Raw genomic sequence first — 14,108 nt, 5'->3', positions numbered from 1 at the left:
GCGCGCTACAATGGAATTTATGCAACAAATCCTCGCGATGAAAAAATCTTGATACAAACTACTAATAACAGCATGTATACATTTTCACATAGTCACATGTATCAGAATCTATTATTTAAAAACAACAAATTTTCTCCAATTTGTGACTAAACGTAATCCAAATGTACGCTGAGAATATCTAGGTGTGTGATTGAGTAGTCATTACTCTTCGCTAGTCTTAGAAATGTTTCCGGGAGCAATTTTGAAGGTAAAAACAATGGAAAAAATGTTTTGTACAAACAGCCGACGATCTTTTTACAAATGCACCTAACTAGATTGCTCTTTTTCCCAGCGCGGACGCGTCCCGCATCTGTTTGAATCCGGAATCCGGCGTAAAACAAGAAGGCTGGAAGCAATTTGTCAGCCGAGTGAGTGATGAGGCGAGCTCGTTCATCACTCCGACTGGAATCCCGACGGTCGTGCGTGTGCCCAGCGCCTCCACCACACCAGCATGGTGTTTCTTATGCAGTACGACAAGGCGTGTTGATAAACAGGAATCTATGATATTATCGGATACATTTTCTTTAAAATAAATTTTTTTAAAGAAATGTTTCTGATTTCGGTTAAATCTTTTACGTGATCGTTAATTTAAAAAAAATTTAACTTTCACACACTTGAACCAATCTTAAATCGTAAACGACATAAATTATATCTAAACGCAGATGGTTAACGATTTTTATGAACCTTTTGTAGTGTGTGGTTATGCTTTCTTTTAATACGCTCTTTATGAATATGCTCAGCAATAAAAATTTTATGTCAGACGCAACATAAAACTTGTTTTTCTTTTGTGCTTGCGATGCACGAAGCTCTCGATAAAATAAAAAGTAATAGGTTGCAAGCGTTTCCGGTCCCATAAACGCCACGCAAATTTAAATGCACATTTGACTCAAGTGGTTTGACCAACTTTCATTCGAGCAATTCAAAAATTACACAAATAAAACGCCATTGTTACAGGCGCAATTTTAATTAGTTTCGTGCTGAATTTAAACTACGGAACATTTCGACGGAACACAAACGAAAAACCAAAAAGTTGGACGGTTTTCGGCATTTTCTCGACATCCCCCAAATGCTGGCGAATGATAATTCGTTTGGGATAGTTTCGGCCACGTGCGTCCAACCTAAAAATATCGGATACACACACACATGTATACTTATACATTTATTTCGTGGTGTATTCTTGTAGAGCCTGCGAGAGACGTTGCTGGGAAAACCAATTTCGACTGCGTTTTCGTCTTCTTATAGTTCGTGTATTATCAACTCATTGACTTGTGGAAAGACGCGCCACTAGAGAGCGAAACGGAGGAAAGGACGTGGGGACACAAGGACGAAACGTTCGTGGTTTGGCTGGGAGGCTGGTTGAGTCAACGCCGATAGCAAACGCGGAAAACTGCTTAGTCGGACGAATACTTTTTGTGTTTTTAGCACTTTTCGGAATGCATCACACGTGTAGACATTCGTAGGGAAGTTTTTACGTGGGACAATATTAAGAGCGTGAACAGTATGTACATTATACATAACACTTGCAAATTATATTAGAAACATAAGAAACATAAAGTGTTTCACTTTTTTTTTAAAGTAAATTTTGTATATTTTAGTGAATATTGAAAAAAACACAGAGCGTGTTATTTATGGTTTTCCTTTTTTGTGTAGAGTATTACTTTTCACGTTAGGTCGCCACAATTTTCCGCATCAATTTAACGTCAGGCGCGACGCCTGTTTGCGCCACTACTTTCGCGGCAAAAGCCGGAAGTTTTGTTCGAGAGTTTGAAATTTATTCGCTGAATGCTCTACTGCGTTATGGGACATACAGTTTCACTTAGTTATACATATACCAATTGTTACAGAAATAAATTTATATTTTTCTATGTTACTTTTAATAAGTTTTAAAATTGTTTGTTACCTGAAAAAAATCAACTGAGAAATTTATTTCCGTAACAGGCTTTATAATCTGAAAGTTACGCAGGTGCCAAGCGTTGGTATGATAAAAGAAAGAAAAACAGTCAAGTGGTAGGTGTAAGAATGGCATTTTGTCAAGACGCGTAACCACAACAGTTGACAAAGCGGCAAAAACAAAAAACCCTCATGTAACTAACAGTAAATTTCTTAAAGATTAAGAATTTGTTTCTTTCTATTGTTTTTGTTTTAAGAGAAAATCGTAATTAAAAAATTGAAAAAATGGAAAAACGAATTTTTTGAAGATTTATTTTGTGTATACACGTATCTATATAATTCTCGACCGCCTGAAACAAAAGAAAAACATGAACAAATTCCCCGTCGCCTGTGGACGCGCATATAAAACTTCTGCTGAACGCCACACGCAAGGATTCCACAACGACAAAAGAAGTTGTGCACATGTTGTTGCGGGTAGTTTATTTACGCTCCACGGCGTGTTTTCCATTTTCTCGCCGATATCAAGTGTGTATACTCGAATAGGTAGTTGGTAGCTGCTGGTCACATCTTGGCACCGAAAACTTACACTAACTTTCCTACCCAGCAAACTGCGCTCGGGGTAAATGTTAGTGCGTTAAGCGAATTTGTGATTTAGTAAACCAAAAATGCGATATAGGCGAGTTTTGCGTTATCTTGCGCCGGTGTTCAATCTTTCAACTCCGCCTTTGCTCCGACATTATTTCTACTTAATTGCTTAAAAAGGTACTTAAATGTGACGTACGATGAGGTTATACCGAGGCGAATGCCAAAGAAAAATAACGAGGTCATTTTGAAATTTAAAGCCATTACAGCTAAATATTTTACCACAGGAAATAAAATATAAAAGTAAAATTTAAATAATTCCAATGGTTTTTGAATAATTTGACGAAATCGTGACTGCCGTCACTAGTTGCCCCCGCAATATAAAAGTTTTATATTATAGCACAAGGCAAGTAACTCACGTCGAGTTTCGGGACTTTTGGGACTCGACTCGATTTACGATTCCTCGGGATAGTTGTAATAAAATTCAACCGCCTGAACACGAATAGATCACAATACGCGCGTCCTCGGTTTCGAGAAATTTTATATTGGCTTGCGCTTTTTCACTTCGCGACGATACAAAATTAGTTTAAAGAAGGATCTAACGATAAGATAACAGATTACCGAACGCTGCGCAGCGCATATTATTGCGTAAAAGCGTGCGGATGTGCGGAAAGCTGTACGGATTTTCTTTTACGAGTCGAGTTTATACGGATTTTGCAAAATACGTATACCTTGAGTTCAAAATTCAGAATCAAATACGGAAAGTATTTTTATTTTAATGTAACGCACACATTTTCACTGGATTATCTTGTTTTGCACAAATCATACGGATTTTGTAATGTAGATGGAAGTATAAGTATAATATTTCGCAGAAAAATTAAGATTTTTGATGAATGTTATTTTATGGAGCAAAATTAGGTTTAAAATAAACGCATAAAAGAAAAGAGCGAACAATGTAACAATGCGTGGGGGTCGCGCCAACGTCCTTTAACAATATTCGCGCGTATTTTCGCAGCGAATACGCGTTATTATTATTCGCGCTTAATGGAATTACGCTGTGTCGCGATGTTGTTCCATTGCCGCTCCGGTTACCGCCGCCGCCGCTGCCACCGTCGCCGCAGTTGTTGTTGTTGCTGCCCGTCCGTCATGCATGCGGCTGCAAAAGCTGACGATTTCAAAGTGCAATTTAATTTCGTCGTTTCGCCCAGGCATTAATTCGAATGGCCGCGTTGGAGTGACACTTTTGTGCACAACAACAACTACACACAATCATTGTATACATAGTGTCGCACAAAAAAATATCAATTTAAATTTACCACATTTACATTTACAACTCATATAAAATAATAATTAATGTAGTCATCGTTTAAAATGTCATTCTTTATTTAGATTTAGAAAATAGTTAATATCAAAACTAAAAATAATTGATAAATAGGTCATGATAGAGTCTATGCTAAAAGTAGCACATGTCAGCGACAGGCTAAACCTATCTTCTCAAAGCCTTGTGAGATTTGAGACTCAAAGTTCCGCACACCCACATTCAGAAATAATGCAGTCGTGTTCCAACATCCCACACTATACTCATCTATTCATCGCAGTTGCGCATCCGCCGCAGTGAGACGGGGACGACATTTTGTGTTCTTTAATTAATCACCTTCGTACGTTTGTTATAAATAAAACCCTTGGTTAGTCCTATTTCTATTTCTATTTCTACTCATCTGTAATTCAGTTCCAGGTATAAATTAAATTTTCATCCAATTAAAACATTTTCATTCGATTTTCGGTGATGTAAATGTAATTTTGCGTGTGGGTTGAAGAAAAAAACACCAACGGAAAGTTATAATGCGTACTCATGTATTCATAGGAATTTCACACTTGATGAAATCGCTCCTTCGCGTTGCTGCGTAAAAGGAAGAGGATGGGCAAATAAAGAATATGTTTGAAATGTGCTTGGCTTTTCTTCTTAGCGCCGTTTCGTCGAAAATAGCGGAAGATAGCGGGAGCGCAATGACGAGATAGGATGAAACAGTACAGTAGATGGGGGTGTTTTTTCTTGGTGAAGGGCTGAAAAAAACTTGGGCCAATTTTTCGCAACTTGTGCGCAGTGCCTCATTTCGACGGCTTTAAAGCGACGGCTTGGAAGCAGTCTAAACAATTTCAATGAGGGCAACAGACTAAAACTGGTAATGATTTAGTTTTCTTCTTATATTTTCTTAGTTTTGTTTCAATTGTATAAAAAATGATAATTATTATCATAAAAATAAAAAATATTTGCAATTTTTTAATGAATCTAACCAATTTTTGAAAGGTTTTGATCACAAAAATGTTTGTTTTATGTTTAAACTCACAATCTTCCCCTTGATTGGATTATCCACCTACATACACCTATCCATCCCTGCGGATATAATTAAATTACGCTTCCGTGATGTAACTCGCAGTTCCACTTTTAGCAAAAACGCTCATGTGGAATAACACATGTACAAACATTAGCGATCCACGCAGGGCGCAGCTACATGTGCATAGGCAAAGAGCATAAGCGGAAGGATAAACACAGCGCGTTTACTCTTTAGATTCTAAATTACGTTAAGACGCTGGAAATAATCAGCTTATGCGGCGCAGCGCCGCGCAGCACCGATGAAAGCGTCGAGATTTGCGTGCGTGTTTAGCGCGGATTTCGGTGTCGCCGCCGCACGCTGTATCGCGTCATACGAGGCATTTTCCGATTGATATCATGTGGATACAAGCCTGCGGCCGCTGCCGGCGGGTGTAATCATTGAAATAAATCGGGCAGATGATGCATATCAAAGAGATCTTGCCGGCAAACATGTGGAAATGGAGCGGATTTCAACATGTTACTCTAGGTTAAATTTCAAACACTACTAAAACACTAAATAAGAGTTTAATTCTTCAAAAGCAAATTTAATTAGATTGCTGATTAAATGATTAATACCTGTGTGTAAAAAATTAATGTCACGCTCTACGTTATTCCAGGCAATCTAAGCGTAAGTATTAAATTACTGCACTTGTATAACACACTCGTCCACTCTTCCAGTTGTCCGCCATTTAAATAGCGATAACTGCCAACTATGAAGTGCGCCGGCTATCGCACTAACCGGATAACAAGCGCTTAAAACGCCCGCAGGGTGTTCTTTTGATGGACGTTATCGGCGGTAATCTGGGCGCATTTTGCGTACCGCACTCAAAACGCGACGCCGACCGCCTTTCTACCACCTTCGTCGCTGTCGTAATGACCGTTCCTTCATTCCTTCACTTAATTAAATGAATATTCATAAGTCGTTGTTTTGCATTGTTAGCATTCGCTAACCTCAGACCGAATGTCACCTCTTTACAAATAACTGAATTACAATTTCAGTAATGTCTAGACATCATACATTTTTATCAACGTGTTAATGAAAATGCATAAATCTTAATAAAATCATGCAGCACTCAAATAATTAATTTATTATAAAGAATGACACGAAAATTGGCACTAAAATAAATGGTATTAGCAGGAATGACTTGACACATTCTTGTTTTTGTATGCCTTGTGTTATTTTATGTTTTTGCGGTTGTATGGTGATAGTATGTTGATGTTTTTACAGCAAATTTCCCACTAGACTTTACCGACGACCCTTCAACCGCTTGGTTGAGGCTAGTCACTGAATAAAACACTCTGCAAAAGTTTTGCTATCCTAGTCTAAGAGGGTTTTGTCTAAAGTTAGGTTATCCTTTATAGTTTGTCACAACATTAGAGTTATATAATCTATAGCAATGATTATAATATTATTATAGTATATACTTTCAATATAGGTGAATAAGTGATAAAAGTTGGTATTTATTTAGTAAATTTCGTAAGAAATGTAATATTTTATTAAAATAATAAATTATTCAAAATTGTAACACTTGGTATGATGAATGTCGGATAGCAATATGTTTGGATGGTCATAAATTTCGTAATGTACTGGGGGTGTAATGACAGCGACAATGCCCACGCACCCCAACAGTTGTTCTTGCTTATTGTAGAGCATAAATCATTCCATTTTTTTACATATAAATAGCTTTACGTAATACGTACACGTACCGAAAAATATTTTTCTACTTTTACCTTTAAAACGTCAGTTTTCAACGATTTTAAGACACAGAAAGTGTATTTTAACACGAATGGTCAAAGTTGTGATTAAAGCACTTTAGTCACGGGCTTTAGTCACGGGGGAGGAGCTTGCGTCGGCGCCAAAAACGTTTTTTACTTCAGATATGTTTGAAATTTGTATTTAATCTAAATAATATTATCATGCACGTGATGATGACAAAGAATAATTTCTATTTATTCCATTGCAATTATTTTCAAATAATATTCAAATAAAATGAGGCGTGTTCCAGTCGAGAAAACATGTTTCTCTCGCCTCTGTGCATCTACGTGTGTCTCTTCAAAACGTACTCATCTCGTTAGTCGCTGTTTCGCATAATTCCAAAATACATTTCCAACGTATTGTTCACCGTCAGCAATAAAGGATACAAATAAAACATTAATGAATTTGCCCTGGCCTCGGCCAAATTGCGAGCCAAATGCTATATTATATATTAAAATGAAAGCCAGTGGCGCAAACGCACCGGGAGTCTTTTGTGTGCGCTAATTGGTATTCCGGTGGCGCGGTGAACATGAAACATATCGGCGGGTCTTTTTCCATTTACAACTTGTATTAATACCATGATTAACGCCCTGATAAAATTAAACTGTTCATGTCACACGAAACCTTCAAAATGTTCACATTTTCAATTGAAATTGCGAAAACATAAAGTTAATTATTATTTAATTGTCAAAAATATCTATTTTGTAATGTTATGTTTTTTTGCGTCATTAATATTTGCAACATTGTTGACTAGGTCGGGGTGCAATCCAATATGACCTCTCTTCTTTTCCACTGGCGTTCACGTTCGTAAACCTTCCGATGCTTGCCAATCGATAAACTTTTATTATATCTATACATTAGCCCCGGGGCACAGCGTGCACAAGAGTGACGAATATATCGTATATATTGCACAAACTGGAATTAAATTAACTTTATTGCCGGTTTGCTTTTACGATACGCCCGCTGAAAAATTATATTTTTTCATCGCTGCGCTTAGATTTTGCGCATCCGAAATTCACTCGTCTTTTACGGCGGAACATTAGCCTTCGATCTTGAGGCGGCAGCCGAAAGTACGCTTGACGTGTTTGCGCTGATGATAAGAAGACCGTAAAAAGCAAACTTTCCAAAAATTATAACGCTAATAAAAATACGGCACTAAAATATAAATATTACCATTTTGTATCAGCGACGTCGCACAAAATTCGTATGTGGAGTAGTTTTAAAATAAAATTTCATCGGTTTGCTTGGTTGCGCAGTGAGCATTAAATATGAACGATATCTGGTCGCCTGGTGACCTTGTCGCAACTTTCAACCAAACACCCCCACACATGTGAACGTGCTGATAATACGCCGACGCGACAACTGATTTGCAAACGCGACGAGACTTTTTGCTCGTGTCTAAACCATTATCACATGTTGGCAGGGCCACTCGACTAATACTACAACAGACATTTTAAGCCCTCGTGGAATATAATTCTCATCATACATTATACAGATAAATATATATGTAGTTAATATTTAATTCAGTTTCGGAAAGTTGAGCGCGGAAAAAAATGCATTTCTACACTTTTTGCTTGCATTGATATTATTCCAAGTACCTGCCGTGTATAGTCACTACCGCAACGCATAACGAGTCCATCCATCATCGATGCAGACTCGTTCATGTTCCTCCAGGCATAGTACTTGAATCATTTTCTACCTGTTCAGCGAGTTCAACATGTTCATTCCGAACTCGAGCCGCGCTCTTCAGCGGCGTATATCATTTCAACTGCTGGCATCGTTCCGATGATAAGCACACACTTACAACACCCACTACTTACCGCCTGACTACATGTATCTGCAAATATATCTCTTTTACATAAAGTGTATCTATTGATTTCTTCGGTATGGAAACAAACTGTATGTAGGGTATTGTTATTTGATTACTACCGTGATTCTACACTTCAATTTAGATGGATTAGCGTGAGTTACAAAACTAATGTTATTAAATTTCAATATTTAGTCCTTGGTTTTATTGATATTGCATTTTACTTGAATTAAGAACGTTAAAATGAATTTTGTGTTTTTGTGTTTTAACTGCTTGAATAAAGGAATATTTATTGAAAATGATATGTGTTGGTCCACATGCTTTGAATGCAACATTGTTTGCAAGTTTTCGACCACAATTGATGAGAATGTAAGCATAAACTTCAAAGCAAATCACTTGGTCGCCGAGCACGTTTTCGTTCAACGCCTCTAATGCTTGAATTGCACAAATAACAACGATGCAGCTGTACAAAGCCTGAAATTCAATTATAAACGCATCTACTCAACTACAATTCAACAGAAATATACAATTGTTACCATTCATTGCTAATATTTTCTCTGTTAATAAATAAAAACGATTTTCGAACAAATTTCTGAGTATTTATTAAACATTTACAAAAATCAGTAACAACAAAATCAAATCTTTTGTTTACGAGTTTAAATTACAAACAAGTTGATAGTATACAAAAATTATATTCTTACAATTTGATAAAATATGCAAAATGTTCATTTTTACACGTATTTAAAAAATAATAATTAATTTTTTTACATTTCCATCTCATGCGCCATGCAGCGCGTAAATTTTTTTGGCATTCATTCCCTTGGATAACATATTAAATTCTATCCGCAACGCTTAATGATAAAACAACATTTAAAATTTTAAAATAACAGGCTCATACTTAGAATAATAATATAGGTTATTATTGTTGTTTTGTGTTGGATTTATTTTATAATACATTTACATTCATAATTTTTGTTTATTATCAATTAGCTATCTATGTACAATATCCTTCGAATGTTGATCCTCATTATAACCCCAATAGTCCTGCCCTGCATTCGTTTTCCTTCAACTATCAACATTAAAATTAAATTATGTATAATTCAACTTTACAACTTGTATCCGCTCTTTTGTTCACGCCGCTTCTGACACTGTGTTTCTTTCGTTCTTTATTCAAATGCTGTGATATTTACATGTTATTTACAATTGCTACAAGTGCGTGTTTGTCGGCGGGAGTTCAACATCGCACAATCCTTTGAATTCACACTGCGCTGTCATGTCCTTTAGTCTTTATTCTTGGGAATTTTTCTTTCGCTCGCTTGCCTTCAAATATAGCTATATGTATATAATTTGTAACTCTTGTTTTATTTTATTCATATAAATGATATATCACTTTTTTATACATCACATTCACGAGTAGTATAAACATTTATGCGTCGCACTGATGATGATGACGACGACGATGGCATCATGTAATCAGTGCGCTGGTCATCAGCGTCAGTAAGTTGAAGAGGAGACAGTTTGTTGGTGTGAATGTCGATCGTGGACTTGTATTGGCATGTTGCATTGCAGCTGGTTTTTCTTCTAGAAAAGATAAAATATCCTCGTATTAATACAGGAATAAATCATCAATTTATTTTTTAGTTCAGTCCGATACGTTTAGATGGCGCTCGTGGTAAAACCTGTCATTTTAAAATATCATAACCTAGTTTTAATGTCTTTCTAAGCAATTTTATGCAAAGAAAAAATGATTTCCTTAAAACCTAGCAGTTAAAATCTCAGGAGAAAAAAGATACCATCAAGAGGTATAATCGTCTCTCTGTATTATTACTGGAAGGAAATAATGAACGTTTTAATAGTCGCGATTTTGTTAACTACAGACTGCTGCTACGACGAATCATTATACGTCGTGCGCTTGCACTCGCGACACTCTTTAATGTTCTATGATATAATTAATGTCACGTTTATAGTGTTAACTATTATTTTTAATTGCCGGCACTAAAATTCTTCACGATAACTTTATGTCTTCATTAGCACCGTTTTGTTCAAGCCGTTAATATTCATAGCTTTCAAGTCGATTGCCTTTCCTTAAAAACATTAAAAGAATTAAAGGATAAAAAATGTAAAAAAAAGTGAGTGTTATTTTAATGTGAGTTCAGATTCAACAATTAAACGGATTTTGCATTTATGCAGGTCGAAAAATCAAACAAGACCGTCATTGCAGTTTAATGTCGCAAGGAAATGGCGGATCGTTAATGGTGTGCGACACGGCGACGCTTTTATGCTTTCGTCGATTGATCGAGTTTGCTGCACATTTTCGTTTATGACATAATTGAGTTGTAATCACCTTGTTTTTTTTTTACCCTCGACCGAGTAATGTCGCTTTCTATTATCACGCTTTGCTGACCTGCTAAGTGATGTTGCTTTGCGGAATTCTCGAAAATTTTCGTAACTTGTTATTCCAACATGCAATTTGATTATTACGCGTCTAAAAATACGCATAAAATGCTAAAATCCTTTATGTGAATTCAAAAAAACTTTTAAATGGCTTAATATTGCATTTAATTATTGAAAATTTGATTTTGTGGCAGTAAATCATTTAGTTTAATATTGATTTAATTCTGCTTTACAGTAAATTAAATAGTTTGTTGTGAAAACGTAAATAAATTACCTGCGGTTGCGTTGAGCACGTGTACATTAATCGACGCCGGAATGGCTTTCGAAGGACTGCAGGTGTAATTGCCGTTGTGCGTTTTGTCGGCGTCCTGCAGCAGTAAAATGCTGCTGCTGCGATCGGCAATCACCTGCACGCCCTGATCGTAATTAATCATGCGCTGCTCATGATACCAAAACACGTACGATGGCGGTTCCGTCGACTGCCGCAGGGTGCACACCAAACGCAGCGACGAACCAGCTCTCAGGTGTAAATCAGGCGCTCCTAGAATTTCCGCTGACGCCTCTGAAATACCAACAACAACGCACTGTTAAATTTATTTCGACAATAAAAACACAACATGTTTTGAGTGCGCGGTATGAATTCGAGAGGTCAAAGGGTAAATAACATGGGTAAAGACGATGTGTCAGTTGCAGTCGTCGTTTAATTACGTCGACCACATAGTGACAGTCGTGACATGGAGTTCATAACCGCCGGTCGCACCCTCCACTGCTGCCGCCTGTCAGAACTTCCTTTGAGTTGCTCCCGCATCCATTCAAGCATCACCCGCGCGTATATATCCTTGGACCACCCTCCGCATATCGTGTTATATCGTAATACCAAACGCGCACCGAGCACAATACGTCATTGTGAAGATGTGTGCCCATCTGATGTGAGCTTATCCTTTTATCCACGTCAAAAGTCACACACACACACGATGACGACAATCCTCTCTAATCTGGCCAGTGACGAACTCCTGAGTCCAAGCTGCATTTTATTACAATTTTAATTAAGAAAATTACTTGTCTGTTGCTTTTCAACGAAAGCTCTCGACTCGCTTGGAGTGTAATTACGCAATAAACTAGCCATATAATTACACACGAAACTTTCGCTGCATGCAGCCAACTCGAATGCGTTGAATGCGAATAAATGGAATGTAATTTTAGATGACGTGGGTAATTTGAAACGTTGCCGGTATAATCAAATGCGAACGCACACATAACAATTCATAAAGTGTATTGGATTTACTTTTTATTCATTACCTAACACTTAAATATTTTAAATTAATTTTTGCTCTAAAGAAGTTTCTACTTTAAGAATGAACATCTGGCAAAACAGTTTGTCTCTCAAGGACTTTGAAGCTGTGCAAAAACCTTCTCCAATGTGGTAAAGACTAAAATGCCGCAAGCAATGAAACTAGGATTCTTGCTGCAGCGAAATTAAATGTTTTTCTCTTCCAACTATTTAATGTGGAAGCAAATTGTACCCGACAGCGTCAAATGCACTTTCTTAACAATATTAAAACATAACCTCAGCGTTCACGTTTTTAATCGCCCTTTATTCTGGACTATTTTCGTTTTTTGCTTGGTGTGTGACCTTTTCTATATTGTGATTGGAACATTCTGAAAAGTGATTGCCCAGAGGGCAATATTTCACCCACGTGCATGACTCCAAAATCGAACAAACATGGGAGGTGGCAGGGCACTTATGAGCCGCAGTCGCCGTCCCACTTTGAGGGTGATTGCTTTCGGCAGCGCACCGGATGCACGCCGGAGTGAGGTAAATTGATTTCGGACGTGTAATGAACACGGTAAATATCAACACCGTTCAGTCCGGAACAAAACTTTGCTGAAAATGCAAGATTTCCAAATATAGAAATAGTAACATTTTGTTGTCTTTCCACAACACTTTGTATATGTGATATTTGGAAGCCTAAAACAAAAACTCAACCAACATATGTGGTTGGAAGTAAATTAGTTTGTTTTGCTTCGGCAAGGAGTTTTACGTTTGCGCTGTCTTTAATTTCTTTCCGGTCTTTTTCGCTGCCGATTCCTCTCGACTAACTTCATTGCCGTGGACGTTTTGTTTTCAGGTCTGAGTAGCTTTTTTCGACAATGTGTTTTCGAGCGCTGCAGGCATACTTTCAGACCGAATCTATATGTGTTTAGGTGTATGTGTGCTAAACGAGAAAACGTGGTGACAGCCAGGGAACGAGTGAGTGTGGCTGTGTCGTTAAATACCTGTGACTTTGAGCTCGAGGAAGATGCTCGTCGGGGGATGTGTGGAGACTTGGCACTCGTAAAGACCGGCGTCCGAGAATTGAACGTGCTTTATCAGGAGACCCCAATTCTGCAAATGCCTGACGTGTTCGACCATGAATCTGTCGTCGGCGCTGTACGTCGTCAATCCAACTGTTAATAAGTGGTAATCGTGCTTTCTTATCCACGATACCTGAAATAAAATATTTTAAATTAGATAAAATGTTGCATTTTTAAAAAATAAAAAAATATAAAATAAAAACATTGCATTCGTCGATATAAAGCTAATGTTTTTGTTTAGAAAAGCTCTTTGCAAAGCGCACGACGAGTGATTCTTTCCCGTTTTTATTTCGGTTATTTTTGTTGGCTGGTGCGCTTTCTTTTCGTACACCGTTCATTATCCTTTGGCCTTCTGTCCGACTGACAGGGTTTCGCACAGGTCGGGTATAAAATAACAGCCCTGCGAGTACTTTGTTTTGCCCGAACAAAGAAAATTACGCCGAGCGTGTACAAATGTGGTTTCGCGCTGGACGCTATGTGTATGTGAGTAAATCAAACGAAAAAGACCATCGGAGAAACCTTATCGTAATGTACGTCATTACGATTTGTACATTTTTCAAACCAGACACACAATATACGCACGAGAGACAAAAAATAAATAAAATAGAACAACAAGCAGGCGATTGTGTGGTGAATGTCTATATTTCACACACCTGAACGCATTTTCAGTACATATGTGAAATGTGTGCCCGAAATGGAAATACGAGAACAAAAAGTTTGCAATCGAAAGCCTCCCAGAGCGCGTATCTGACGGGAAATTCGTAAAACCAACCGAGATAATCTAAATTACTTTTTGAATAAAAATTAAAATACTCAGAATTTCCATGATGCAACAAAGATTGCATTTTTTGCATCAAAATTTCAGTATATTTTTTGTTTATTTTGTATAAACCTCAGAGCAATACGTAGCT

At 37.3% G+C, this 14,108-nt stretch overlaps 1 protein-coding gene across 1 annotated transcript; it reads right to left on the bottom strand.

Annotated features, from left to right (window-relative positions):
• Positions 1-9,791: 9,791 nt before the first annotated feature.
• On the bottom strand, positions 9,792-13,343 carry LOC135793702 (obscurin-like protein 1). Its single transcript, XM_065304769.1, has 3 exons — positions 13,120-13,343; positions 11,117-11,404; positions 9,792-10,029 (listed from the first exon to the last, which is right to left on the bottom strand). The coding sequence occupies exons 1-3, from the start codon at positions 13,253-13,255 to the stop codon at positions 9,914-9,916; spliced, it is 540 nt and encodes a 179-aa protein (XP_065160841.1). The 5' UTR covers positions 13,256-13,343; the 3' UTR covers positions 9,792-9,913.
• Positions 13,344-14,108: the final 765 nt, after the last annotated feature.

Source organism: Atheta coriaria, unplaced genomic scaffold (assembly GCF_025399875.1).
Source record: "Atheta coriaria isolate IRGN ID8LTWV9N9 unplaced genomic scaffold, Caltech_Dcor_3.1 hic_scaffold_6_pilon, whole genome shotgun sequence".
In the NCBI taxonomy this organism is placed as follows: Eukaryota; Metazoa; Arthropoda; class Insecta; order Coleoptera; family Staphylinidae; genus Dalotia; species Dalotia coriaria.
Note: the sequence above shows the minus strand (reverse complement) of the source record. Positions and strands in the feature narration are given on the sequence as shown.

Excerpts from the sequence above, each read along its gene's own strand:
- LOC135793702 (XM_065304769.1), bottom strand. The coding sequence starts at position 13,255 with ATGGTCGAACACGTCAGGCATTTGCAGAATTGGGGTCTCCTGATAAAG. Across the intron at positions 11,405-13,119 it reads CCTCGAGCTCAAAGTCACAG|AGGCGTCAGCGGAAATTCTA; the intron begins GTATTTAACGAC and ends TTGGTATTTCAG. Across the intron at positions 10,030-11,116 it reads CGTGCTCAACGCAACCGCAG|AAGAAAAACCAGCTGCAATG; the intron begins GTAATTTATTTA and ends TATCTTTTCTAG.